This window comes from Prinia subflava, chromosome 20 (assembly GCF_021018805.1).
Source record: "Prinia subflava isolate CZ2003 ecotype Zambia chromosome 20, Cam_Psub_1.2, whole genome shotgun sequence".
Classification (NCBI taxonomy): domain Eukaryota; kingdom Metazoa; phylum Chordata; class Aves; order Passeriformes; family Cisticolidae; genus Prinia; species Prinia subflava.
In genome coordinates, this window is record NC_086266.1 from 6,276,478 (window position 1) to 6,302,743 (window position 26,266).

Consider the following 26,266-nt stretch of genomic DNA (forward strand, 5'->3'; position numbering starts at 1 on the left):
CAGAGCAGGGGTTGGATCTTTGCTGCCCACACAAACCTGTGAAATGCCCAACTCCTCCTCTCACACCCCTGTGCAGATGGGCCACACTTGTGCTATTAAATAAAGCAGCTTTTAGCCAGCTTCTGGAGCTGTGGGGTTTTGTCTGGCCAGGTTATTTAGTTGGGTTTTTGGTTTTTGGTGGGTTTTTTTGTTTTGGTTTGGTTTTTTTGGTTGTGTGGTGGGGTTTTGGGGGTTTTTTTTTGGTTTTTTGGTTTTTTTGTTTTTTTGGGTTTTTGGGGGTGTTTTGGTTTGGTTTGGTTTTTGTTTTGTTGGATTTTTGGGGGGCTTTTTTTGTGGGGGGGGTGGTAATGTTTTGGGGGGGTGGTTTTGGGTTTTTCTTGTCTTTGTCTTTTTTTCTTTTTATCTTCTTGTTTCTGCTCTGGCACACCAGGGAGATTTATAGAAACAACATCAAAAGGCCTGAGAGTGGAGGGGCTGGATGTGCTGAGCTGACCACTGGCCCCCGGATTTGTCAGGCTGGTATTTATTGCAGCAGGGGAGGCGACAGCTATGTTAAGATCAGCCTCAAAAATCAACAGTGAAATTGCATCAAGGCTGAGCACTTTCAAGCAGCTCCCCAGTAATCCCTGCTCCGTCCCTCCCACAGCTCCATGAGAGGGGAGAGAGAAATTAGGAGGCAGCAAAATGCACCAAGAACACAGGAACAAAAAGCACATGGGTCTAGTGAGGGCTGTGATGTGGAAAATGCTCACAGGGCTGAGGCTGCTCATGGGCTGATGGCCTCAGATGTGGGGAAAAGGGTCCTCAAATCAAAGGAGAGGTGGCTCCCACCCAGCTCAGAGTGCTGCTGATCTGAATGTTCAAAGGTGTGAGGGGTGCGCAGCTGCAGGGCAGCCAGAGGGAAAAAGAAAATGGATGCTTAAGACTGGAATGACAATTGCTTTATCCTGTAAAATCTCTGATTAGGAGTTGAAAACTTCAAGACAGAGGCCAAGCAGTAGTGAGGACTAGGGAAGGTGAAAATTGTTATTGTTTTGTATTCCACAAGCTTTTCCTACTAAATAAATTTACTGCAAAACAAGTAAATTAGTGGAAAAAAGCTGAAAACATAAGATCCTTTCTTTAAAAATACATGGATACACATTTACAATATTCCTTAGTGCATATTTACACTGACTATTTTGTTTTCTTTCTAGAATTAAAGCTGCCATAAACCTTCAAAGACTTAAGGGCTGTTTCAACAGCTGAATTACACAACAGCCCAGTCACAAATTAGAAAATAAACTTGGACGGTTTAAAAAAAGGGGAAAAAAAATAAACCATGTGATTCACTTCAGTATAGATTTATATAGGAAAGATTGTTCTCTTGACACACTGTCTATGCTTGTGAAATGGTAAACTTTAGTATTTTAATTCATACTTTGATATTTTGGGTCCTAAAGAGAAGACTGGGCCCCTGTTAGACCACAACCCTGCTGGGAGGGAAACTGCTCAAAGTTTGTCACCCAAAAACTCTACGAGGTAATGGTGGTGGAAACCAGACTCTAAAACCAACTTAGCAGCAGATCTTTTTGAAAAGAAATGTATTTTCTTCATAAATACAGTACAATTACATTTTACAATGTCTTTTTACTTCCTAGACATAAAAACAACTAACTTTTACAAAAGAGTTCCTATACAAATACATGAAAAGAGAACCCCCCTGTCCCCCTCCCCTGGCACGGAGCAAACCCACAGACAGCAGGGTGGAAACTGGGATGAGCTGTGCCAGCCCAGGGAGAGGGAGCTCAGTTATCCCGGGATTTCTTCCCCTGTGCCAGCCCCAGGGAGAGGGAGCTCAGTTATCCTGGGTTTTCCTCCCCCGTGCCAGCCCAGGGAGAGGAAGCTCAGTTATCCCGGGATTTCTTCCCCTGTGCCAGCCCAGGGAGAGGAAGCTCAGTTATCCCGGGTTTTCCTGCCCTGAGCACTCCGGGTTTGTCTCGGTGTGAAGAGCCCTGGTCTGGCCGGAGCCACCACGGGTGTCACCTCTCCCACCACAGGTGTCACCTGTCCCACCATGGGTGTCACCTGTCCCACCACGGGTGTCACCTCTCCCACCACAGGTGTCACCTGTCCCACCATGGGTGTCACCTGTCCCACCACGGGTGTCACCTGTCCCACCACGGGTGTCACCTGTCCCACATGCTGCTGACCCCGCCAGGGGCTCCTGGAGCAGGAGGTGTCCTTGGAAGCGGGGCTGGTCTGGACTCTGCAGGTCCCCCCAGCTCCTGCAGCCCCAAACCAGCAGCGAAGGCGATGCTCAGCTCTCACATGTGGTGACCTCCATGTCCCCCTGCAGGCTCCTGAGGAGCAACTCACACATCCCCTGGAGTCCCCTGACACTGAATCGCTGCTCTGAACCCCCCAGGAGCTGCCAGGTCAGAGTTCTTTAATTTAATAACAACACTGGGCCAGGTGGAACTAAAGTCTCTGGATCTCAGGCAGTTCCCCGAGCAGTCAAACCACAAAGGAACTGCCCAAGGGAAGGACTTGGGAGTTTGGACTTTCTGTAAGCAGTGAGAGGAAAGAGGAAAAATAACTAAACTTCATTTTCTTGGTTTGCTCTACAAAGGAGAATATGTGGCTTTCTTTATAAAAGCTACAATTCTGCTTCTAATACCCGAGTTTAAGAAAAACTCTTAGTCTAAAATTTTGGTTTGCAAAGGTCATTGCAATCACTGTTAAAAACCACTTTCTACTAGAAATAAGCTCTACAGAAGGCAAAGGAACCAGGTGTGCAGTTTGTCTCCTTAAAGCAGTTTCTGTTTTAAAAACAAAATAAAGATCTGTACACCTCTTCCTCGAAGCAAGCAGCTCGTTTACATTCACATCAGGATGGCTCTGAGGAAGCTCCAGGGGAAGAATGCATTCCTGATGGCTCCCAGTGTGTCAGCACAGGAAAATGACCTCCAATTTACACAGCAAAGTTTTGGGGGTTTTGCTTTTTTTTGAAAGAAATCAAAATTACAAAATAGGGCAAAGAGCCTGACCTAAGCAGACTAAAACTGCACCATCTTCCAAAATTACTTCAGTGGGCAAGAAACTGCCAAGGCTCCTGCAATCCTGATGGTTCTGGCTTTCTGGAGGAGAGAGTTGCTGTATTTTACTCACAGAAAGCCATTATGTCCTTTTTGATTTGTAAAAATAAAGTGCAGTGGCACTCCACTTGAAAACAGTGAGCTACAGGGAGGATAAACCAATTATTTTCACCTGAACAGCCCATACTGATTGGGGAAAATCAGTTTTCTGAATGAGGTTTTATGCGTAAAAGATCCAAATTTTCCCAGACATTTTAGAACTAATGTGATTTAAGTGAGTTGTAACTGTTTATTTAGAGCCCTGCAGTCATAAAACTTCTTTCCAGATGCTGACAAGTATTTGTAAAGATGGAATATAACTTTTCCTGACTCTAAAAGAAGAGAAAAGCAGTCAAACATTTCTCCCCCCCCTCACACAGACACTCAATGGCATTTGATTTCCCTTGTGGTTCATTTTAAGCCAAACCCACAAAATATCATGTAGATATTTATGCTGAAATGGCAAAAAAGATGGACACCTAGAGCTAATGAGAAAAGCTGCCTTTTCAACAACTGCGGAGGAGGAAGAGCAATCAAATCATCCAGGGTGGGCATTACTTCATAAAGTGGGATGGAATTAAGCCAAGAGAAATAACAGCAAGACATTCTGAGGATGAGAACGAGGTGGTGCTGGACAGTGTGCCCGGGAATGGCTCAGAGGGAAGGGAGGGAAATTCCTCACCCAGGGGGCACAGGCAGGCAAAGCCCTGCAGGGCAGCTCTGCTGATGGAAGGGGTTTGTGCCATCCCCCTCCTCTGCCTCCTGCAGGACTGCCTCAAGATCCCTAACCAGCAGCAAATCTGCTAGAAACGATGAGGAAAAATATGTTTTCCTTGGATTTGAAGTGGTTATTTCAGAGGGAAAGCTCAGGCTGACCTTCAGGCAGAGAGAGGCTCCTCCTCTCTCCTCCCACTGTGGAACTCCTGTGATCCCTGCTGGTCTGGGAGGGCCATTTCATTTGAACGCCACAGCAGCGGTGTCAAACAGGAATTAAAGACATTCACTAACTCTGTGATAATTAATTGCTGATTTCCTTATTTCTGGGGCGGAATGATCTCAAATGAAAATTTTGCTACTCTAATGCTGCACAGAAAGCTGAAACTAGTCAGGTTCCAGTGTGTGACCACTGGCTAGTGAAATATTTCAACATTCAAGTACAAAAAAAAGTAGTTTTTAACAGAAATTAATATTGAAGTGTTTTAATAAAATGCAAAGACAATAACAAAAAATACTCACGTACTTCTATTGGTCTTAATATTTCCTTACAGTTTCTGTAACAAAGCACTTCTGCATCTGTGCTAGTTCCCAAAAAATTGGAAGTGAACCTCATGACTTAAATATGTAACTTCCTTCTGTAATGCCTCTGGGACTTCCTTTAAGCTGCTCTCTCCACTCAGATGAATTAAAGAATTATTTTGAAAGGAGAGAATCTGCCATCTGAACCTTTGCATGGAGCTTTTCTTTAAAGCTCTACCTCTGAGGCTCTGCTATGTGAAAAAGAATCCAGTCTCTCCAGAAAGGAGGGACATACAGAGTAGGAGGGCATTTGAAATATAGAAAATCTGCTACAAAAGAAAGATCTCCACAGATGCAGTAGATTAAGTTGTTAAATCTGAAAAACAGCAGGGCTTCCCACTTGAGCTATGGTAAATTTGAAGTAGTTTCTCTAAAGCCAATGGAATTACCATGTCAGAAATCTGATCTAACAGATCAGGGCTGGGCCTGTAAATTCTCCTTATTAATTTATGTAAAACATGAATGCAATATATTATTTACTATCCACTGTACAAATTATTGAAAAAGTACTTAAGTATAAAAGTACAGCAAATCTTGCAAAAGGAACTACAAATATGAAATGCGACATTAATCACCGGAGTCATTTGTTTTAATAAGGAAATAATTAAAAAAAGAAATTTGGGAAGTAAAAAAAAAAGTTACCACACTGAAAATGGAAATCTTTTCAGTCTATGAACATGAAATACCTATTCTGAGTTCTTACACTGAGAGGAAAGAGGAAGTGAAAGGGAAATCTCCCTTGATCACAGCTCAGATTATAAAAGCTTCCCAGAACACCTGTATTCTAAAACCATTAAATGATGGTCACAACAATGTTCCTGGTTCTGATCATTTTAAGGCCATTAAGATCACCTTACTACATTCAAGCTAGACATGTAACCAGCACCTGTGAGAGCAGGTACTTCTGCTGAAGAGACTTTAAAAGCACTGACATGAAATATCAGCTGTGGTGCACCTAAGGTCTAGTTTGTTTTCTCCAGATGTTACCAGATCCAGTATTTAAAAAATAAAGGGGTAAACTTTCAAAGAACAAGTGTTATGGGTTTTTTATAATTTAGAACAAATTATAAATTAACCTGTCCAAACTTTTGAGACATAATATACAAGAGCAAACAGCTGAGTGTTCTTTTATTACTCAGGTACTACATTTTTTTTTCCCCAATAAAAATGTCTTTTAAAAATTTCTTGCTACTGTTATCCCAGCTCAGATCCTGGTACAGCCTTTCAGATGAGGTATTCTACCATCTCTCCATCTGGGAGGTCCTGCCCCACAGTCTGAACAGGGGCTTTTCTTTCAAGAGTGCTGGAGTGGAAGAGTGGCCCATCTATGTGATGAGGAAAAACAAGAAACAGACAGTTAAAGGTGTAACTTCAATGAGGTTAGAAATATGACATTAACATTTTAAGTCATCTCGTATCATTGGCCAAAGACAGCTAATAACTTAATTAGTTTTTAAAAATTCAATTCCCACGTATGCAGCCAGACAAATAAATCCATTTTATCGAATTCCCTTTGGGTGCCTCCCACTGAAACACAAATCCACATCAAGCTGCAGTGCCTGCATTTAAACCAATGCAGTGAGGGTGGATTTTCACCACCAGCCCTGCTCTCCCTCGACACCCATTGAACAGCACAGCACGGGCAGGAGGCAGAGCCCAGCCAAACGCTCTGTGCCATGCAGAACAACAGCACTGGAATGTGTCTGTAAGGAGAAGAGGCAAGGTTGTGTAATCTGCATTGATTTGGCAGAGTGGGCTGGAAAATGAGCAGCTCTTGCCAGCTGGGAGCTCTGTGGGAAGGAAATTCAGCTCCTGGGACAGTGACTGTCAGCTGGATCTCCAAGGCTGAGGCTGGTGCTGTGATGGGATGGCACCAGGACAGCATTACTGTGACAGCGCCCTCTCCTTCTCCCTTCTCCTCTCGGAGTCCACCCGGCTTTGGATACCCACTCAATGCAATGGCCAGTTTGTACAGCCCATTTTCATGTGTTTAAACCCCACATCCTACCCACAACTTCCTTCAGAGCAGACACTGACTCAGAGACTGCCCAGGGATTTGCATCTCCTGTTCTCCATTCTCAACTCTTGCTGCTCCTCCCTGCCCACTGTGCCCACGCTTATGCTGCCACTCTTCAGGCTTTTTTCAAATTCCTTCAGAGTGTTTGAGACCACTCAAACACCATCACACTTGTCCCTGAAATCACCTTGTCCTCACAAAAACTAACCCCAGTTTGCCTGGAGGGAGAAAGGGACATCAGGGCTGCCCCAGAGGTGGTGAGTGGGAGGCAGGGTCCCCCCAGGACTGGGGCTGAGCTCTGTTACCTGTTTTCTCTGCACTGTAGCTCAGGGTGGTGCTGGGGAGTCGTGCTGGGGTGGGAGCTGCAGGGGAAGGAGCAGCCTTGCCCTGCTCACTGCCCCGGTCTGTCTGCGTGCTGCAGTCTCTGCTGCCTGTCTTGGAGTGGGCTGACAGCAAGGGCGTGGAGGGGAGCACAGGAGAGGGCGTGGAGGGGATGGATTCGGAGCGATACTCTGTTCCCAGCAGAACACCTGGGTGGGAAAAGGGAAGGGAATGTCACAGTCACACAAACCTAACTGCTATCAGCTCTGCACCACTCTGCACTGATTGCTCCAGGACCTGCAAGGTGCTCCCTCCCTCAAGAGGCAGCACTGGTTTGCCTTTCCACAGCACCTTCCACCCCTGGGTGCTGAAGAACCTGAGGAACAGCAGAGTCCCCACGCTGCTGCTTTCAGGTGGGCACTGACCTGCACACCCTGAAATCACCTGCAACACGTCCTCATTTACATTTCAGGGGTTTTTACTCTCAGTTTTGGGCCTAACTCGTCCCAGGAAACAAAGATCATCTGGGATGTGCTCTGTTACAACTCCATTTCTCAGAACAACGCTGTTGAGCCATTCCAGACAGGAGTCATGTTGGTGCAGGCACAACACTACAGGATGGAAATCCTGATTAAAATCTTTGCTCCAGTTCAAGGAGACTTTACACCTTCAGCCAGCTGTAACACCCAGCTGAAAGCAAGTGCTTGGGGACCCTGAAAACTGTATCCCACACATCCCTGAAGTCAGGTGGCAAACTGGGAATAAAGGCTTACATATTTAATGGCAGAGCCTGAGTGTGAGAAGTCCCTATTTCCCAGAAGTGATTAAAATTAGCAGCTATTTCAAATATGTGCCATCTTGCAGCCAGCTTTACTGCAGGCCAGGCCAGCTGCTCTACCTGCCCAACACATCCTCCCCTGCCACTGCTGTATCAGAATTGCCACTGGTATTTGGGAATTACCCAGGCTGCCCTTCCAGCTCTTGTCCTCCCTCTTCTCCTCCAGGATGGGGGTGCTGCTCAGCGTTGAGGAGTGGGACAGCAGGCCTGAGCCAGCGTTGGAGATGGACATGAGGGACTTGGCAGGTCTCATGGAGGAGAGCTGCTCCGTCTTGCCGGGCTCCTTGCGCGAGCGCTGCTGCAGCACCTTGATCATGGCATCCTTCTCAATGATCTGAGCGTGCAGGGTCTTGATCCTTTGGGGGAAGGAAAAGGGACAGTTAGAGGGTCTCCCATCTCACTGGGCTGAGGCCTCAGTGTCCCCATGGCTGGGACTAGGGCTCCCTTAGGCACTTGGAGGGGTGGAGGGAGGATGCCAGGAGATCGTCCTGGGCACTGTCCCACAGAGCAGATCATGTGAGAGAGTGTGACACACCCACCCACCTCTGGCTACTGGAAACTGCTCTAAACAGCCATGGAAGGAGCTCTGAGAGAAACCTGAGAGTTATGGACAGGACATGAGATCAACAGAAAGAACTGACACACTTTGGGGAGTCTGCATTGGGCCTAACCCCAGGGAAAAACAGCTCTGTGAGCCTGTTAGGGGGTGGCTGGAGCCTTGGGTCTGATGAAGATGGCTTGAAGAGAGAAGAGGAACAAGCTAGATGCAAAAAATCCAAGACTTTTTTGCATTAGCCCTCAGTATCAAGACAGGTTTTGGATTGCTGTGTTTATACTTCCTTGGCCAAATGAGCGTCTGGCATTCGACATTGCTGCTGCTGCTGAAGACACAAGAATTTCTGGTTCTGAGGCATCTACCCAGGCAGCTAACTTCAAATCCCTGTCCCAAAGAAGCCAGATGGGACCAAAGTGCACTTTACCTTCCTTCCATGTCAAGACACCTCCTGTTGGCCAGCAGGATCTCCTCCTCCTCCTTCTGGATGCGAGCTTCCAGTGAGGTGTCGTAGCTGGGGTTGGGCGAGTGGCTGATCACCGTGGTGTCCCTGCAACCAGCAGGACAGCACATCAAGGAACCTGCTAAGCTTGGTGCTTTCCCCCCAGCAGCACAAAAGTACCACTCAAATGGAACAAACAAGAATAACCACTATTTTTTTGAGTTTGAGCTGGCTCAGTGTCTTCCAAAAATCCATTCCTAACTTCACTTTTTCCTAGTGAAGAGGGATTACAAAAATATGCAATTATTAGAACAACAACCTCCTGTCCATCTCAGGCCGGTGCATCACCTAAACTGAGTCACTGCACTGCTCTAAACTGATCAATGAGGCAAATCCAAGGACACAAGGAGGGGAAAGGAACACCAGGCACTTTTCTTCAACTTCAGATAAAAAGCTTTTTCCCTTCTCTTTCCAACAGTATCATACAGGGGATGTGAATATCAAAGGGAACAAGGCATGGACATTTCTTCAGTGATCCTAAGCAGCTTGGTCCAAAAAATTTGAAATAGGGTGAAAAGAGTTTCAGACTGATTCCATGTAAGGTCGAATGTTAACACTGTGATAGCTGGTCAGTCCACTAACCAAATAATGAGTATTTCATTCTTGTGAAATGAAATTTTTCCACTTGTGAATGTGGAAGGGCATGAGAAGATCATTCACTAAAGAAACCCAACCTGACCCAGTTCCTGCCTGGCCTCTAAAGCCAGTTTCCCCAGGGATGCCAGCTTCCACTGGTAAAGAAAAGGGAAAGAGATCTGGACAGTGTAGATGAGTTGCCTCTGGAATTAGTGGAATCTAGATGGAAATGGAAAAGCAGAGGCTCTTTCCTAACTGGACAACATTCTTGTTCATTTAATGAAACCCGAGCAGGCCTAACACATCCCCTCCCACTCCACGATAAACAATAGACCAGGCCCCAAGTTATCAGCCCACGCTGAAAATATAACCTGGCCTCTGAGCACAAGCAGCAGAGGAGCCTTTAGGGAATCTCTGGGGAGGTGGCAAACAGTGCACAAGCAGCATCAATACCCTAAAATAACAGCTTCCTTTGGAGCAAGATAAGATAAGTCTTTAAATGCTAACACAGCAGATCTGCCCCTTCACCCCTGTAATTCCAGCGTGATCTTACAAGCTGGGAAGCCAGTTGTGATAACAACCCTATCTGGCTTTGGCTCATGAAACAACCTACACTAAAATCTGCTGTCCAGAACCATGAACTAGTGAGCAATGAAGTTACATCCCAGCAAGGCCTAATGCTAAGGAGCTGCACTCCAGTAACACCTCTTGTTTAGCAACCAGCTGAGGCACTCGGGCCTATTTACAGCCTTAAGAAGTGTTGCTGTAGCTGTCTTGGAATGGGAGCTTGTTACCAAATTTCAGACACCCTTCCCACCCCCACAAGCAGAGCTTTCCATACACAGCAGAATGTTTGGAGCAGAATTTCCGAGTAGATGCTTTTGGTTAGTAACCAGACAATACCACAAAGTAATTTGCAAAAACATTCTGGAGAACAAGGAGGCCATTCAGGGTGAATGATGTGAATCACCAAGCTCACCCCATCTCACATGACTTCAGCAAGGACTGATTCCTGTTTTAAAAATAAAAAAAACCCCAAGCCACTTCTCCTTTGAATCAACAGCTTCTAGGAATGGCTCAGAACAATTCTAGTCTGGAAAATGGATCCTGCATGTGGAGGAATCTTCCCCTGGAAAAACGTTTCTAATTGCTGGCAATTGCACAGCTCCCAGGAAGAGCAGCCAAGCTCCACCTGCTTGCAGAATTCTGAGGAGCTGTTCAGACCACAGGGTGAGCAGTGACAGCAGGATGGCATGACAACATTCCTGGGTGGGGAACATGACATTCAACTGGAAAAAGAAAATAATCCCAGTACTGTGAAAAGTCCCATTTACCTCTGAGCAGCCACGGTCGCAGCTGCATCCAAAGCAAACTGTCTCATCACACTTTCCTCCAGGTATTTCTGCTCCCACTTGGTCATGTCAGCTTCCAGAGCAAGGATCCTCTCCTCCTTCTCCCGCAGGAGCTCCATGAGTGCCGTGGCGTTGTACTCAGAGACATTGGCAGCCTGAGATGTGCCCTGACGCTGATTCCCAGGAGAAAAAACAAAACCAAACAAAAAGAGAAATCTCAGGATGCAGCTGTAAGGCTCAGGGTTGGCTGCTTTGCTTTTTGTTATTGGTTTGACACAAGAACCCCCCAGAGAGAAAAGCAGTGGCTTTATGCTGTGTTGGACAGGCTAACAAGAAAATACCTGAGATGGAAAATACTCCTCCCAAGGCCTTTTTTTCCATGTGCAAATCCCCAAATATTCATCCCAGAGCTGGGCTGTGCTATACAGGTGTGATGTGCACAGCCCTTCCATCGTGCCTGATGTAACACAGACTGACTCCTAAGGTACTGACTAGTGTCATCTCTTCAAAAAAATACATCCAAAATATTCTTAAAGCATTTGATTACTAAATTAATGTGACCAGTGTAGAGCTGGGGACTGAAATAATTCAGTTCTAAAGCAAGATTTGGAAGGCAGGCAGTGTTCCCTTTCAAAGTAACGAAGTGTGGAGATTTGCTCAGATAATAGTTCAATGAATAAAAATTGCAGGTTTATATGGAAGTCTCATGTGGGATTAGCAGGACATTTGACTTAAATAACAAAATAAATGGTTTAAAGGAATAGAAATTGGGCAGACTAAATATTTTATGCTGAGCTCAGAATTTTTAACCATGACAGGAAAAGAATCTCTTGTGTTGACTCTGGCTCAATGTAAAAAGTTGTGGGATTTAGAATACCTGATCTTCCAAAAGTGTAACAGGACAGTTTATCAAATTACTGTAACTCCTACTAAAACCAATGCAAAAACCCAATATTCAAATATCTATTCCTAGGCAGAGGTGGAAGTTAGGGGATAAAAGTAACCTGAAACTAAATGTGATTTAGAACACAGGCCTGCATCCTATTTCCAGTAAAATTCAGACACCTGACAGTTCATCTGTATTTAACACAGGCTGAAGTAAATGCAATTCTTAACACACCTGCACAATCTACTTCTCATTCATTCTTTTCACTGAAAAAGACTCATAATAATACTGCAATACAGTCTGTGTGAAACTCCCATCTATTTCCATCACCTGCATTTATAGGATTGGCTTTGCTAGTTTAGTCTTGTGTGCTTTTTTAAATTCAAAAGGTTTTTGAAAGGCCTCTTTTCAGACCAGTTAATGAATTTTATACAAAATCCCAAACAGTGAACAAGATTTTTAAAATAATTTCAGATAATATAACCATGATATTTAAAGGTAAAGCAGCATGTAGGCTATTTCTGCATCTTGCCACAGGATGGATCCCCTTTTGCTCCTCATCTAAGCTCTCTGCTTGAAACAGAATTAAATCATGTAAAAGCAATACAATAGCCAGGAAATTCATGAATCTAACTAGTGAGAAAGAAGTTTTTTGAGAATACAAGACAAGAAATGCACTGCCTTTCTCCTGTGTGTGGCAGGGTGCAGAGCCAGGGGTACCTGCTGCATGCGCAGGGATTCCAGCTCCCTCTCCAGCCGCGTGCGCAGCCGGTGCTCCAGCTGCTCCCTCTTCTCACACGCTGCCTGCAGCTGAACCAGGGCCTGCTGCATCTTCTCCACCTTCTCCACGTACACCTGCTTCTTCTTCAGCTGGAACAAAGCAAGCAAAGGTAAGATAAATGATGGGAACGAGAGAGGGAACTTCCTTGCCAGCAGCCAGGAAGAACGGCCAGGTGACTTCCAGCACCTGAAGGGAGCCCACAGGAAAGATGAGAGAGATTATTTACAGGGGCCTGGAGAAACAGGACACAGGGAATGGCTTCCCACTGCCAGAGGGCAGGATTAGAGGGGATACTGGAGGAATTCTCCCCTGTGAGGGCAGTGAGGCCCTGGCACAGGTGCCCAGAGCAGCTGTGGCTGCCCCTGGATCCCTGGCAGTGCCCAAGGCCAGGCTGGAAAAGCCTTGGAGCAGCCTGGGACAGTGGGAGGTGTCCCTATGGCAGAGGGTTGGCACTGGATGATCCTGAAGGCCCCTTCCAGCCCAAACCATTCCCTGATTCATGGCTGCTGCCAGTGGGCCCTCCTGCTCTGCACTGGGCACTGAGGATGAGCTCTGTCCCAGCCCTGCTTTCCCGCTGGGTGTATTTGTCCTTTCTGTCCTCAGTGACCCCGTGGTAACGATGGGGAAACAGAGGAAATTATCTGTGGCAAAGGTCTGAGAGCAGCAATGGACTGGAAAGGGCACCAGGGACTGAAGCAGTGTTTGAGTGACTCGACACACGTTTCCAAGGTAACTGCAGCAGTGCTCAGAGCTGGTCCCCAAGTTGGGAACGCTCTCAGAGCAATATTGAAAATTGCTGGCAGCATTTTTACAAGATTAAGCACGAACTGAACCAAAATTTGTAGCATCCCATTGCAGTCTGGTCACAATAAAATAACAGGATCCAAGCACACACCAGCCATGGCCCAGGCTGTCCCCATGCCAGGTTTTTATCCAGGTTTATCCCAGCAGTCTGGACATTCTTCTTGGCCTGAGAGATCCTGCTCTGTTCCTGCCACTGCCCTTCCTCCCTCCTCCACTGCTCATCCTGCACACCAAGCTGCCACCCTGCCTCACAAAAAGCAACAAAAAGAGCTTCCCAGTACCTGTCTTAGCAAGGTTAATCCACAGTTCAGGCAGAATAAAAACAAACCAAAATATGACTTTTAAAAAAAAGAATAAAACATATCCAGGGCCCTATTCAAATATAGGGAATACTGCACACCTGTGGGCATTATTTTCTGTTTAAGAAAAGACTAACAATTGCAATTAGCTGGCCCTGTGCAGCAAATCTGGGGCACTGCCTTTGTAGCTCTGATTGTCATACATCCTGAAACACAAAAATAGCAGGAAGGAGGCAACTTTTCCCAACAGCCAGAGCCAAAGTTCTGGAGAAGCACCACAATGCAAAACACAGACTCCCTTATGTGAGTTCAAAGAGCTGCTCTGCAGCTTCATGGAAGAAAAGTCCACTGAGGGATATTAAAGACAAAAGACACCACTTTTGGCTCAGGAAGTCCTTCTTGGAAGCAGAAAGTATTCTGGGAAAGTATCAGTGCTCCATTCTGACAGTGCTTCCCAGGAATCTGCTCTCAGTTTCAGCACTCACAGGATACTTTGATCTGAACAACACGAGCTGTTCTTACATGGCACCTTTGCTCCAAAAAGGTCTTATCATCTGTTTCTTAAAAAAAATCCCTTTTCTCACTCCTGTTCCTTCAGGCAATGCAAAGAGCAGAGACAGAAAAATCTCCCAACACCATTAATCCCAGACATGGTATCCTTTTCTTCTCTCCATAAAGTCAGCAGGCATCTAATCTCACAGTGTGAATGTTGCTGCCTTAGAGGATTTTCCCCAAACAAGAATTTTAGAATAAAATTTACAATAAACAGTGAGCAATCCAGCCAAAGGGCTTCCCACCAGTGCATGTGCAGTAGAAAGGTATTTTCATAATTTGATTGCTCAAGATTTCAAGCTTGTTTGGAATGGGAGGGATGAGAACATTTTAATGTAACTTAATAGTCTGCTGCTGCTCTGCAGAAAATCAATAAATATGTTATACTTAATAAATCTTTTTATGCCAGATCACAGTACTTGATAACACCAATGTAAGGTTTGTCAGACTCCACTAAAGTGTGGATTAATGCATCAGTTTTTAAACTTGTATTAACAGCAGCTCAAAGTAGCCAAAAGTAATAAATATCGGGTCAGAACCCAGAAATGGAGAGCACTCAGTATCTCGGGTTTTGACCTGGACAAGAGCGAGGAACAACTTGATAAACTCACTAGCAGTGAAATACCATGTATTGAGCTGAAAAATGACCTCTTCAAAACCAGCTCTCTTCCCTTTCTCTTCTTCATAAAAGAAGTTAAGGATGAGGTGATGGACATTTGGTCTCATTACCTACTCCAAAGCCTTTAAATCTCTGAGCAGTTTTTTAACACACAGGCAAAATCCTGCAAAAGCAGCCACAACATTTTACAGTTTCACAATTAACAAACCTGAGTATGCATATGTGTGGATTAACGTTCTGGCCTGCATTCAAAGAATACCAAGAGCCCAGCCAAAAAAGCAGAATTAGGACACAGAAATTCCACTGAAACATTCACTTTGAACGTGCTCCCATCAGCCAAACCTGCAGGTGAAAAGTTGCAACACAAGCTGTTGCCCAAGTTCCCAGCACTGCCTGCACACGCCTGACTCGGGCACCAGACCCAACGTACAGGCACAGCTTGTTCAGTGGCTTTGCACAAAGACAACTTCTTTTTTCTCCCTTCACAAGATGCACTTCATCTTCCAGCACCAGGAAAAATTAGGAATGTTGGAAGATTTAGGGCTGGTGTGTGTTTTCTTTTCAACAGCTTAAAATCAGAATTAATTCACAAATGCCTCAAATAATTTTCAGGTTTTTGGAAGCCAGGTGTTCAGTAAGCTTTAAAGGCATGGGATGTGCTCCAGACAACTCAACTTTCCTGATGTCTTTTGTCAGAATTATCCTTTCTCTGTAAGATAATCTCATTTCATGCACTTGCTGCCCTCAGTTAAGTCACTGCATATTCTGGCACTCTCATTCATTTCCAGCTCTGCCACTCTGCTACTGTAAGTATCTGTGAGAAAAATTTACCTTTCTGATAATCAGGATTCTCCAGAAGTTGTAGAGGAGAAACCTAAATTTAAACATTTTTTGGTTTTCATCTCTGACTGGATGTGAACTCTCAATGTAAAGAGGATCAGGAATGATTCTTCCAGGCACAGAAGGATTTCATTACCAGAAATCGAGAGTATGATCTTGTTTTCCTAAGACAGGAATTGGAAACAATTTCCTGAGTAATGCCAGGGTGCTGAAGACATAACTAAGATGGGAAGAAGGAAAAAAGGCAGCATGCTGAGGCTTGTTCTTGGTCATTTGCCTTGGATTCCCCACCCTCTCTCTCCCAGCAAAAAACCAAACTGGGCTGCCCAGTGCCAAGGGCCAGAGTGCCAGGGCAGGGATGGCATCAAAGGACACAGGGATTCTCTCCTCTGCATCAGGCCTTGCAATGAACACGTGCTCTAGATAAGAGTTCATTCCTGAAGCTTTACAAGGATGCAGTCACGCCCTTTGGGATGTAATTTTAAATAAATTTGACAAGATAGTAATTTTCCTTTTGATGGTACAGCATTTAACTAAGAAGCAAGCTCATGTTCACATAATGTATCGTAACTGCTTTGCCTCCAAGGGTGCTCTGAAAATGCAGAGCCATTTTGCTAATGAGAGTATCTTTATTTTAACACCTATTTATGATGTAAGATCTCAAATAACCTCAGTGCATGTCTGGAAGCACAGCAGGATGACTGCATCCATTCCCAGCATTTCCTACAGCACAATTTTAATAATGTCCTTATCATCTCCAGGTCAATCCCTGCCTGCTTTGGAAAATGTCCTAACTAAGCATCAGAGGTCAGGCTATCATTTTATCAACAAAATTTTCTAACTAAACCAATATAAACAGGAGCAGTCACTCTCCAGTTGTCATTTACTAAAAAGTTTATGTAAATTCTGGAACAGGACTGAGGACAAGAAAAATAAAGATGACCATGACTGGCCTGGGCTCTGCAGAAATCCAGTGCACAAAGAGCAAAGCAATGCAGGGAATATCCCTGAAAGATCCCCTGGCTGCCTGATCAAGTATTTCCAGCTTCATTTAATTTCCCCTCTCTCTTGGCATGTACTTGCATGGTCTAAAATCAATGGCCAGAGACAAAGTTTCCTCTCAGAAATGGGATATTTGATTATTACTACAACTGCCCAGCAGAAAGGGAATTAACATTCTAAAAGCCAAGCAAATCCTGTTCCTCATTTATCTGGGCTTTGACAAACCATGCAATGCCTTTCGGGGATCCCAGCTCCTTGCAGAGGGAAGGCTCTGAGGAGGGCACAGAGGTGGAATGAGGAATTTTCAGTCAAGTCACAAGGCACAAAGGAGGCTGTAAGATCCTCCAACTGGAGCTGCCCCTGCAGGACAAACACAGCCCTGGACACAGCAGGTGAGGGGGAAGGATCCTCTTTTTGGAAAGAGATTCATTGCTTCCAGATGTGTTACTCAGCAAAGATTTTTATTTTTTTTTTCCTGGGGAAGAAGAGAAGACTTCCTGCAATGATTCAGAACTCTCCCAGGCATTTTGTCAAACCCAGCCATCACCCTCTTCATCTTGGACAGCTCCTACTTCAGCAAATTGGTAACACTCATCAGCATCTGCTTGTCTCCCACCCACTATTTCTGATGTCTTCAAAGTCCTTTGTTTAATATATTCAGGCTGTTTTCATAATATTCTGGGTTTATCCTAAAGCTGAATCCATTCAGATGCAGCTGAAAATGTGTTTCCCCACAAGAATTTGCCTGCTATGGCAGAAATGTAGTAAAAAAAAAAAAAAAAAAAAAAGAGGCAGTAAGCATGTTTAAATCACCTCACCCTCTCGCAGTTGGAATATATTCCTCTAGGATGTCTTTGAACCCTCAGTTTGTTTGAATTCAGGCCCAACAAGGCGCCAGTGGCCTCAACAAGAATTCCTGCTGAAACAATTTGGTAACACTATCCCCTTGCTAGGGAACTGTGTTTGTGGCATGGGAATGTCACAATGTCGTCGCCCTCTTTGTTTGTGTTAAAATAAAGTTCTAACTCTGAAAGCCACCTCTGGAAAATCACTAACAGGCAGAATATGTGAGACAGTGACATGGCAATAAAAAGGCACTTCTGTCACAAGAATGCAGCTCATTAGAGGGAAAGTTACAGGGAAAGCAGGGAGGTTTCTCTCCTCTGCACCCAATCCATCCAGGAGTGACAAGCCATCCAAAAATTGTCTCTTTTAGAAGCAACTCCCTCCTGAAGGGAGGGAGTATTAGGTAGCTCTCAAAGCCTATGTGAAACAAAGCTGTGGAGATCAGGAATATCTTTTTATTTATCTTTTTATAGACTCAGGGAAGTGACTGGAAAAAACTAGACCAGGCATCAAGCAGTCAGCTCTCCTTTGGGTCTCCTTCACACAAGCCAGAGCTGTGCTCTGAAACTATCTCAGGCACTGCATAAAAAGTACAATAGATGTCATTGGGAAGTGTGTTTTTGCATTTCCCCCCACACAGAACCCTCAGTGTTATCAGAAATAGAGCATTTATTTCTCTCCCCAACAGCACAGTGAGAAATGAACACAGTGTCTCAGCTGGTATCTGCTTCATGGGGAATTCTGATGGTTGATGGATCTTAGAACTTCTCAAGCCAAGCAATTTTAGAAAAGATATTTCATTCAAACTTGTCCCCTCCCTTATCCTCCAGTTTCTACCCATTGGAGAGTTGTCTGTCTCCTCTTCCCACTGCAAGGTGTGCGTGTGAGGATGGCAAAATCCAGGTATTTTTACCCTCCTGGTGGTTGTCACTATTCTCCAAAGCTGTGTCCTTGAGGCACTCGGTAAAAAACGTGGTTTGTAAAGCAGTGGAGCAAAGTTACACTACTATAAAAACCCATGAACTTTTCTTAAGTTGAAGTGTGGTCTTCCATGGTATAAATTATATAGGATAAGCAGAAATGACCAAGATTGAGGAAAAAAAAAAAAAAAGTAAAACCAGTAGCACTTGCAGCCTCTGCACTCAGCAGTTGTGGTTAGATAAAGTATTTGGCACCAAACCCCCTCCTGCAACATTCCAAGTCTGGGAAGGCCTGGCAGCAAGTCAGCATTACCCAGTGTCAGGTGGGTCAGGATGGTCCTGCCTGCAAAGCCAGCAGCTCTGGCCCTGGCCTAGCAAAGCCCAGCCTAACTGCTCCATCTGCTCTGTGTGAGCAGAATGGGTTAAATCCTGTGGGAGCAGCCACAACCCTGCTGCCATCCCAGCTGAGATCCCCGCAGCAATCCATGCTCCAAAATGAGAATCTTTCATTGCTTTAGCTCCAAATATTATTATCCCTAACTGTTTCTGACTGTGATATACATTTTTAAGCCAACATACATTTTACCTCAAATATGTTCAATTTATGTCAAACGCATTACATGTAATAAAAATAATCTGAAGTTTTCATTTCAGGAACCACAGACCAAGACTTCACTAGAAACAATTTTAGTAAGTTGCTGATTTATGCAAAACTGTGGAACATTTGCTAAAGGAAAGAACAAAAATAGAGAAGTGAAAATAGGGGTTAATAACTGTGTATCTTTATGGAGAGTAGAGAAGTAGTAAAGTTTAAATATTATACATAAAACATATACATACTTAGTAATTCTGTTCGTAGACACATCTAAGTTTGCTTTAAATATTTATGATCACTCACCATATTTTGCACTTTGCAGAAATAAACCCCACACTATCAAAAACTTTAATGGCAGCTTGTTCTAAATTTGAAGAGCCATTTCACCCCAGCTAACAGGGGAAGCATTCTGTGAATTTCTCCTTTTGCATCCAACTGCTTCACACTGTACTTCAGTATCTCCAAGATCACTCCTTTCTCCATCACATTTAGCATCCCTTTATCTCTCCTTTCACTCCAATTTGGATGCTAAAATCCAGTATATATAAAACCCTCAAAGCTCCACAGGTATAGACAAGTGTCTACATTTTACAGATGGGTGGTTTTGTCCAGACTGGCAATTCAAGCCAAGGGGTTTTGAAAAGAATCTAAAGTTCCATTTCCAATGCAACATTTAAATTCAGCTACAGTCATGTATGGCTTATAGCTCTCCCTAGAATGGAAATACTCTTTTTATAAAGGATCTGGTGCATACAAGGCAAGGTTACTCTGCTTAATAGGAAGTCAAAATGGAAAGGATAAAAAGAAAAACTGAAAACTTACATTACAGGAGGCAAGAACTGAAATATGCATCCCCCCCTCAGGCCCTGAGCTACAGCAGCTTCCAAACCTGAGCCTAAGAAACTCCACCCTCTTCTGCAGGACCAGTTTGGAAATTCCTGACACCTACAGGGACCAGTCACTGGGATTAACCTGGCCAGGATAAAGAAATAATCCACAAACTGTTCCTATCTCTTGGCCACTGAATGCCACTAACTCAGATTGGTGTTCCCAGCCCCTACTAAAGTGCCCTGAGCTCTGAGAGCTCTTTGGCCACCTTTCAGAGCCACCAAACAGCCTGGGGATTGGAGAACTTCCCACAGCTCAACACTAATGAGGCAACAAATGCCTTATAATCCTAAGCATTTCATTAAAAAGTGATTTGGGAAACCTGCAAAAGTGACCCTTTACCATTTGTTTCCCCTTATTCCCTCTCACCTCGAGGAAAGAGCAGAGTTAATTCCTGCTCCCTCACTGAGACGCTTCCATATTTATCTACAGCAGGAAGGGTGGCACTTCCTGCACACCCTGGGATTCCAGCAAAGGTTGGATGCATGTGACCACGAGCCCTCATCAGATCATTTCACTCTGTATCAGCCTCTGTGTGTGTTTTTAAGCTGTCATGCAATTTAGCCCAGAGTGACTTAGCTATTTCACTATTCCACCTAGATAGAAATACTTTGCCACAGCACTGAACCCAATTCTTCCAGTTAAACAAGAGCAGTCTTTTGAAAATAACACATGCAAGTATTATTATTACCCCTCAAGGCTTCAACTTTACTGTGAGAGAGCCAAAATTAGTGTCTCCACAGAGGTTCAACCCAGCCCAATGCTGTATGTGCTGATCAGAGCACCTCATCCACACAGACTCCAAGCATCTTCCAGGGAAGCCACAAGGATGTCCCGAGTCCTTGGAGTCAGTGACACATCAGACTTTTAAATAAGGTGCTGAAATTTGAATGAAAGCCAAAGAGCCCCAATACATTGCAGAATCAATGACAGAATGGTTTGAGAGCCATGTCACATGTAAATTATCCTATAAACTAATGTTCCCTGTCCCCTGAGTGAGTGCAAGTCAGCCATGCCAGGCTAGCAGAGGTTATGAGAGCAGGTAAACACACAGGAACATCCTCAATGAGCAGGGGAGATCCAGAGGGACCGAGGGAAGGATTCCATGAAGAGATTAAAGGAAGGGCAAAAAATAAGGACACCAGGGAGGTTCAGGGGAGGGCTATTGAAGCAAATCCAGAGCTCAGAGAAGAGCAGAAAAACTCAGAAATGAGCTACACCTGCACCTGGGAGAAGAGGATATTCACTTATGATTTGATCACTCCTCCTCTGTTGGCACAGTGGGATTCTGAAGGGAGAGAGAACTAAAAGCAGGCAAGGGGAGGGTTTGAGGAATGTCTCTGAAGGCAGCCAAATTCAGGTGGACACAGGCACAGTGCCCAGCTGAGGGTGATGCTGAGTGCTGGTAGCCGGGGAGATGGCAGGGCTGGAGAACAAATCTGCAGTGAGGAAGTGTGCTTGGTCAGGAGATTTCCTCCTGAGGCTCTCCATGGAGGAAGAGTAGGAGTAAAGGAAGCAGAGGCTGGAGTGGGAAATGGGGCCTTTGAGAGGAGAGCAGAAGGCAGGAGGAAAGGATGGACACCGTGAGGGCACAAAGGTGAGAGCCATGAGTGGCAGGGAGAAGGCTACAAAAGAAACTGCAGTGAAAGCTGCCCAGTTAAGCAGCTCAAATGCATTATCCCCTCTTGGGAGGAAAGGGAGAGAAAACAACTAAGGTCATGCCAAGCTTATTACAAATGCCAGGCACATACGGTGATCTGCACTGTCCCCACAAGAGGACAAACTGCATTCATCTGATATTACTTGAAAGTCCATGCAGATCTGAATTTCTGCCAAGTTCAGCAGGTTTCCAGGGCCGAGATTCCACTTCCAGCCCACTTTTACAATTTGAAACAAAAAGAAAACAAAATATGGCTGCTTAGACAAAAGCATTTCCCAGGAAATAGAGATTTGTGGCTTATCTTTTTAGCTAGTCAACACAAAGCTAAGCCAATAGAAACGGCTTTGAAGAAAGCAGATTTCCTTATAACTTCCACAAGACAATTCCCACAGCCCCTTTTGCTGGAACACAAGCTGCCCTGACTCCTCTCTCTCAGCATCCTTACCTCCTCCTCCAGTTTCACCACCTTGGCCTGAGCGTTGTTCAAGGCCTGGTCTCGGATCTCGATGTGTCTCCGCTGGTCCTCGTTGGTGGAGCGGGCAGCAGCCAGCTCTATTTCCAGTTTCTCCTTTTCCCTCTGTGTTTCCTTGTCTAGGGATAAAAAATTGATAGTTATCAATGCACAGCATTTGTCTCTGCCCAGTTTTTAGGAACCTTCCACCCTAAAGGTGAAGGGAAGATTGCACTGGGACTTCTCAGAAGAAGGAGAATGCAAATCTAGTGCTAAGAGGGAAAATAAAAGGGCATGGCTTTCAAGGAAGAGAAGGACCTGTAATCCTGAAAAACAAGTATGGTACCTTCAAGCAACAGTGTGCCACAAAGATAGTGAGAAGGAATAGAAGGTGCATCACTCAGTACAGTTACTCAGGTAATTTGCTGTGATTATGCAGATGGTTAGTGAAACTTGGCACCTCTTCACCTCTGAGCTTTCAGCAGTGGAAAACAAACTGAGTAATTTTAATATCTCAGGCTGGGGAGAGAGATAGCAGACTGGTGTTCCTGAAAAACTTGTGTTCCTTTTTTCCACCCTGACCTCCCACACTGGAAGGGGCTCTGTCCCTTCTCAGAGGAATCCCCAGCAATATCTTCAGAGGAGTCAGAAACAAATCAGCAGTAAGAACTCCTCAGTCTTCCTCTACTGCCTGTAAAAATGGCCCCCTGGGCCAGAAGAGAGGCACACACATCTGTTCTGTCCCTTCTCAGAGCAGACCTGCCACCCCAAACACAGCAGCTCACCCTCTTCTGCTGCTCTCCAGGAAGAGCTGCACTCAGCAGCAATGCTGAGTGTTGCAGGAACAGGGCACTGCCCTCATAAGAAAATAAAGAGGATAAAAATAATTGGAGACTGGAGCAATTATCACACAGGGGTGTAAGGCAAAGCCACAACACAGAGCTGATGTGCTCTGTGTATGCTGCCATTCCCAGCTCAAGCCAGCTCCAAAGATAACATTAACCCACTTGCTGGATACACAACCACAGAATACTCCCTGGAGTGATCTACACCCAGCACTGATGGCACCAGAGAAACTGCATTCCAGAAACCAATATCCCACGACAAAGGAATGAGGACAAGGAGTGGAAGGCTTGAAAAACAGGAACAAGGTGCAGGGTGTTAGGACAGACTGCATATGGAGTACTCAGGCCCGTTTGTGCAAGCATGTGCATAACTATATTTACAGGACCACAATTACTCCCTTTCTTCTGCCAGCAAAGAGCCAGGAGCAAAGCTTTAGCAACACAGAGTAGCTAAAGATTCCCTTCTGCTAGGGAATCAACACAGCCCACACACAGGTTGCAAAACAAACCTGTCCACCAAGAGCACCCAGAGCTCTGCAGAGCAAACCCTGAGTGCAGCTCAGAGCCAGCTCAGGACATAAGGACAGATGTCATCACCTGCTTTCTTTTTTTGCCCATCTTTTCCCAGCATTTCTCCTCCACCCAGGAACGAGTTCCTGCCAGTGTGAGCACATTAAACTGTACTGCAAAGACTGAGCTGCGCTGAGACAGGGTGGCATTATGCCAGCAGGTATCAGCCAGTGCTACCAGGCTGCTTGTTAATCTGGAAATGCTTGCAGAGAGGCTTTTGGAGGTTTTGTTGCAGACTTTTCTCCACATGAGAACTTCTTCACTTGACAAGTGCCTGCAGCACCCCTAGAAATGCTGGGACTGATGAAATGCAGCGCTGTGGCTTCCACGTTCATCCAACAGGAGAGGCCCCACAGCTCTGACCTCCCCACCTTTCTGGGTTCACCCAGCAGAAGGAGAGACCAAACTCCCAGACTTCCCAGTACCACCAGGAGTTTGGGATTCACTCCCTGACAGTCTTTTGCTTGCAAGGCAAACCACAAGGAATAAGCTAAATAAGCGAAAGATGACACGAGAGAGGGACACCAGAATCTGTCAGGGTATCTTCAGTGTCTATTACACCACAGAAAAACTCTCTTTTGCAATTTTATTGCACTACCTTTTTATATAACAATTGGAGAAAAGTGAGCATTGTCAGAAGGGTGGAGCACACTGTGGGATGAGAGAGAAGTTGGCCCTGCGCCGTCGGCCTCAAGACACCTCAGAACAAAGGAAAAGCAGCATTTCACACCCGTCATTTTGGTTTGTCTTGTGATAAATCCACTGCTGTGGACAGAATTCCTGACCCTCACCCAGCCCAGCAGACTGCAGGAGTGTTCACCCTCTTTATTTTTGCTGAACAGGATAGGGCAGTGGCAAATTAAAGAGGAAGGAGATAGGAGACCTACCAGGCTCCTCTCCTGCTGGCCTTAACTCACACCACGACTCCTGTCAGCCTGGGAAGGTTTAATTTCAAAGCTTTCAAGGAATAAAATAGGAGGATAAAATATGTAAATAATGCGGTAAACACTAATTTTACAGTTTAACTGCAAATTACCTTTGCTCCAAAATAATAAATCCCATCAGATGGACTTTACATACTGACAGAAAAGGAATTCTAGAGTTCCTCCTCCTTTCTCCAGCACCAGTTTTGGAATGCCACTGCCCTGATTTCTGTGCTGATAATTAACCTGCTGCACTGTCCTCCTTCCCAGGATGACTGGAGCTTTCCACTGCCCCACAATGGCTGAGTAACTCACTTTGTGCAAAGAGCTGGGAGATGGTTTTCCGATTGTCTTCAGAGCCCTCAAACTCCTTCTCCGCCAGCTGCTTGTTGGCTGTCTCCATGCGCTCTGCAAAAATATTCAATAAAAGCAAACTAAATAATTAAAAACTTTCAAGCATTATGCTACATCTGCTCAGGGCATTTCTGATGCTGGGGGAATGGATCTCCTAATTCCACAGCCTATCAGAAGCTGGCACTCACTTCTGAAATGTTTCTAATTATGTCCTTAAAGAAATACACTCAATGAGACAAAACAGGTTAAAGTTCCAAAGAAATTATTTTAAACATTTATAACACAGAAGTTTATTTTTTCAATTTATACCTTTATTTTTTCCACACAAATAAATCCCACCACACAGTTAAAAGATCTCTTATAATTCCCCACTAAATCTTAACAGAAGATTAAATCTCTGACTTGAGGGAATAGTGTAAAACCTTAAAAACAGCTTAACAGCTCTGCTGCTTCAAGCTGCTAGAAATTTGTATCAGTCTGTGAAAATTTAGAATGAAATGTTCATGCTGTGTTTTATTATGAATAAGATTATTTAATGCAGGTCTTTGTGTACAGTACTGGGAAATGTATGGCTTTACTTCCTGGATGCAAAACAATTTCTGGGAGTCTTAGCAAAAGACATGAGACAGTGAGAGCATGCAGGACAATCAGAAGGCTTTCTTAATAAAATTAAACTTACAGCTTAAAAAACTGTTTGTGCACCTTCAAAAACCTCAAATTGCAGATGTTTTCCACCTTCCAAACTAATGCTTAAACTTTTACCCCCAGTAAGGTCAAATACCACTCGACAGCACTCTGCTGCCAGCCGTGGTGCTGCCTCAGCCTCTTAGCAAGAACCAGACACCAATAACATCTCACTCTGGAAAGGGAAGGGAGATCCAAAAAACCAGATGCCTACACTGATAAGGAATGACAAGACCTTCAGGAAGAACAGACACTCTGCAGTTTGTATGTCAGTGCAAAAAGGGTCACTGGACAGGAAACAAAGTGAACATGCCTGGTGTGGGATTAGGCAGTCAGCAAAACTTCTTTCCATTTGTGTAAACTGAACAAATTGTACAAATTGTCTCTAGGATATAAGACATGAGAGAATTCCAGGCTTGCATCTGGTTTATGGTATTTGGCTTATCACATGTTTCTTGTCAATGAGAAACAGGCTGGAAATGAAAGACTACAGCCCTCTCCTAAACCTGTCTTTTCCATTATTCCAGCAAGTGCTTAAAATCCCTGACTACTGAATGCACCTGAGTATCCTGTCATATTCCAGTCATGTCAGACACCGAATTCTGCAGCAAAACTCTGTCCTGCTAAGTAAGCATACCAATAAAAACCCCCAGCATTGAAGAACAGAAGTTTTACTTCATTTACCTCTTAGATCCCTGTTGAAATCATGAAGCCTTCGAATTTCTCCTTCCAGTTTGTTTCTCATGGCCTTTTCCAGGGCATCCCGCTTAGAGGATGACTTCTCCAGGTTTTTGTACGCCTCTGAAACTTGCTGAATTTCTGTTTCCAGCTGCAGTGGAAGTGAAAACAAGCACTTACTATTTTTCACAAGCAAATTTCATTGTCTTAGACAGGAGATTACTTTGTCTCAAGTGTTCTTTATTGAGGGAAACCTACACTAAGTAAAAGAAAGTGTCAGGTCCGTGATGAATCCCTCTGTAGAAAGAATAGCAGTGCCTGAATAATTTTGCAATAAAATATGCTTTATCCTTCCTTTTAGACTTCAGTGTGAAGCTTCTCTGATCATCCAGAGCAGGAGATTCTCTCCTAACTCTCCTTGCTGGGCATGGTTTGCTATGGAAATGTGGATTCACACCATGGCAAACCCCATCAGCCCTGTCTACAGGAAGTGATCAA

The 26,266-nt window shown here is 44.6% G+C and overlaps 1 protein-coding gene across 10 annotated transcripts in view; it reads right to left on the minus strand.

Moving 5' to 3' along the window:
- Positions 1 to 1,568: 1,568 nt before the first annotated feature.
- Positions 1,569 to 26,266, minus strand: part of AMOT (angiomotin) — a 60,790-nt gene continuing 36,092 nt past the window's right edge. For 3 of the 10 annotated variants that reach the window (XM_063416848.1, XM_063416847.1, XM_063416849.1), the window contains exons 5-13: positions 25,775 to 25,919; positions 24,368 to 24,460; positions 21,709 to 21,854; positions 12,178 to 12,327; positions 10,554 to 10,744; positions 8,569 to 8,691; positions 7,712 to 7,944; positions 6,735 to 6,959; positions 1,569 to 5,737 (exon numbers count right to left, since the gene is read on the minus strand). In XM_063416848.1, coding sequence (XP_063272918.1) covers positions 5,637 to 5,737; positions 6,735 to 6,959; positions 7,712 to 7,944; positions 8,569 to 8,691; positions 10,554 to 10,744; positions 12,178 to 12,327; positions 21,709 to 21,854; positions 24,368 to 24,460; positions 25,775 to 25,919 — 1,407 coding nt within the window. In that variant the 3' untranslated portion in view covers positions 1,569 to 5,636. The remainder of the gene's footprint in view (positions 5,738 to 6,734; positions 6,960 to 7,711; positions 7,945 to 8,568; positions 8,692 to 10,553; positions 10,745 to 12,177; positions 12,328 to 21,708; positions 21,855 to 24,367; positions 24,461 to 25,774; positions 25,920 to 26,266) is intronic. The other 7 variants (XR_010082772.1, XR_010082773.1, XR_010082771.1 and 4 more) reach the window with 7 other exon arrangements.